The sequence below is a fragment of the Antechinus flavipes genome, chromosome 2 (assembly GCF_016432865.1).
Source record: "Antechinus flavipes isolate AdamAnt ecotype Samford, QLD, Australia chromosome 2, AdamAnt_v2, whole genome shotgun sequence".
Taxonomy (NCBI): Eukaryota; Metazoa; Chordata; class Mammalia; order Dasyuromorphia; family Dasyuridae; genus Antechinus; species Antechinus flavipes.
In genome coordinates this window covers 646,693,710-646,696,684 of record NC_067399.1, presented here as the reverse complement: position 1 = coordinate 646,696,684, position 2,975 = coordinate 646,693,710, and the positions used below count along the sequence as shown (strand labels likewise).

The window sequence follows — 2,975 nt, the reverse complement described above, 5'->3', positions numbered from 1 at the left end:
AATTTATAGTCTGAGGAAATTGGCTGAATAAGATACCAAAAAATCAGAGGATCACTGAATCAAACCAATTGAAAATTGGAAAGGCCCTCAGAGGTCAAATTAATTCTTTTTATAATTGGGGAAATGTAGGACAGAGAAATTAAGTGATTTACCAAGGTGACACCAAAGTCATGCCTACTTCAACATGGTTTCAGATGGAAAATCCTAACCCAGTGACTGCCTGATAATAAACACCATAAGTGCTTATAGATTAATATTTCTACAAAAGTAGCCTTTGATTCTTTCTCTATTGGAAAAAAATTCAAGCTCTATTGACTGGTTTATAAGTTTCATATTAATTAAATTAAATTTTTATTCATTAGTTGATATTTCAATTTATTTTTTAAATTATAAAATTACTTGGCTTTTTCCTATATATTGTCCACAGAGTAAATTAAAAAAAAAATTTTTTTCATTAAATTCAGCAATTTGGGAGAGCGAACCAGATGAATTTGTGACTATTTCAGCTGTGCTGTGACAAAAACAAGGGACAAAGTTTGAAAAATATACTCTCAACAGGATGTTATTGAATAACCAAACACAGGTAACTGAGTTCATCCTTCAAGGTTTCTCAGATAGTGTCCCACTAAGGATTTTGCTCTTTGTTACTTTCTTTTCCTTATATACAGCTGCCCTCACTGGGAATACCATGATCATTGTCTTGGTCACTTGGTGCTCTACTCTTCACACCCCTATGTATTTTTTCCTCGTCAACTTGTCTATGTTAGACATCATGTGCACAACTTCTGTTCTTCCCAAGGTGTTGGAAAACCTGTTTTCAGAAAAGAAGGTTATCTCTTTTGGCGGATGCATGGCTCAAATATACTTCCTCATCTGGTCTGTATCTGGTGAGCTCTTACTTTTCACAGCCATGGCTTATGACAGGTATGTGGCTATCTGCCACCCCCTGCACTATAGCACCATGATGAGTAAGAAGATCTGTGTCCTTCTGGCATTTGGGGTATGGAGCATCTGCGGACTTAACACTACCATCAATACTGGGCTTATGATTCGATTGTCTTTCTGCGGCCCCAACATCATTAATCAATTCTTCTGTGAAATCCCTCCTGTATTGCTTCTCTCTTGTACCTCAACATATCTGAACAATATTATGACGGTCCTTGCTGATGTCTTCTTCTCAGTTCTGAATTTCCTGTTGACAATTGTGTCTTATTGTTTCATCATCTCCAACATCCTGAAAATTCGAACCCAAGAGGGGAAGAAAAGAGCATTCTCTACCTGTTCCTCCCACCTGATTGTGGTCACCATGTATTATTGCACTGTGTTTTATGCCTATATCAGTCCCATCTCTAGCTATTCTCCTGAAAGTGGGAAATTGGTGGCTGTGTTGTACACAGCAGTTAGCCCCACCTTAAACCCTCTCATCTACACTTTGAGGAACAAGGATGTCAGGGAAGCCTTGAGAAAAGTGCCTCTATTTAGAAAGTGAAAGCTTAGACATTTATATTTTTCTAGCATGGATTGATATGAGGAAGTAGATCTTTGGTTTAGTGATGGAAAGACCCAAGACTTTGGTTGACTTTGTGATATCCCAAGGATTTTTTGTTATTTTATAATCTCAGATTTTAGGGTATAAATTATGTTATACTTATAGACCAAATCAGATGGTTGATGTTCTGTCTTCCTTTTGTTCTTTCAGAAATGGAATTTCTGAAATTTAAAAGAGAAAAATGCTGCTCAGACTATGAAATCTGCCTGGAATATATGAAAGAACAAACTAAGTTGAAATCATTTAATTAAATATACTCAGTTACAAAGATGGTTCTGAAATCTCATTAATTATGGGATGCTTTTCAAAAATATGGATCACAATTCATTATCATCCCTGATTAAATATAAGATCACAACTTCATATCAAGGTTTCTTTAAAATAAATTTAAAAAAATAAAGTTTTGTATGTAACACAAATATAATTTTTAAAAAAATCAGTTAGTTTCTGCTTCCCCTATTTTTTTTTTAATGCAGCCCTTAGGAACAGGAAAGGAAAATACTGGTCCAGCTTTCCACAGTTATGGCTTATGACTGGCATGTGACTTCTCCCTGGTCCATACTTTATATTATCATATCATAATATCACTATGTTATCATAATAAAAAGATAAGTTTGTGTCAAGATTCAATTTAGCTTGAACAAACAAGTTCAATGAAGTAAGCACATTCCATTAGTCAAACAGAAAACTATTGGCAAACTGAAGGGACGCCCACCACAAGCACATGAAGACTTCCCATTGTTATGTGTGGATGACAATAATTTGTTCCATTGGTCATCAAGGAAGCTGAAACAGGTGCTGTGGCCTGTTTAAAGCTTGGTCAAGCATTGAAGCCACCAAGGTCAATGCAGCCTGGGCAAGATAATCACCAATTATCTTGACTTTTATCTTGTCGCTGGACTTAGAAGACTTTGAAGAAAGAATGAAGCTGTAGGCTGTGCAACTCTGCTTCATTTAAATCCAATTTATATGCAAGGATAATGCATCATTCATGATGTCAATAGTTCTTTTAAAAAATGAGAGCTAACAATAATAGGTTTTGATAAAAATGGCATAATACATCCTTATTCTTAGTAAGAATTTCCTTTTTCAATCTGATAGGCTTATACAATCAATTTGATTTTTCTCTTCTCTTCAAAAAAATCAGATTATCTAATAGTTTCTCTACTTTCTTAGTTTAAAATAAAACTTTCATTTTTACCTAATTCAGTGGGTTTTTTGAGGGTAGGCTTTTTGCCTTTTATTTTTAAATTGTCTACTTTGAATATATAGTTATGAAGAAATGTTGATTTTTATTTTAGATTGTTTGTTTCACACCCAGTTCATTAAGTTGCCTTTTGCTTTTTTGCTGATGAAAATGTTTAGAATTATAAAATGTCCCCTAATGGTTATTTATCTAGTTTCTCTAAATTTGGTAAAGGGTCAC

The 2,975-nt window shown here is 34.4% G+C and overlaps 1 protein-coding gene across 1 annotated transcript; it reads left to right on the top strand.

The window, feature by feature from the left end:
- Window positions 1-559: 559 nt before the first annotated feature.
- LOC127547190 (olfactory receptor 13A1-like) lies at window positions 560-1,489 on the top strand. Its single transcript, XM_051974003.1, has one exon. The coding sequence runs from the start codon at window positions 560-562 to the stop codon at window positions 1,487-1,489; it is 930 nt and encodes a 309-aa protein (XP_051829963.1).
- Window positions 1,490-2,975: the final 1,486 nt, after the last annotated feature.

Coding starts and splice junctions, on each gene's coding strand:
- LOC127547190 (XM_051974003.1), top strand. CDS start 560: ATGTTATTGAATAACCAAACACAGGTAACTGAGTTCATCCTTCAAGGT.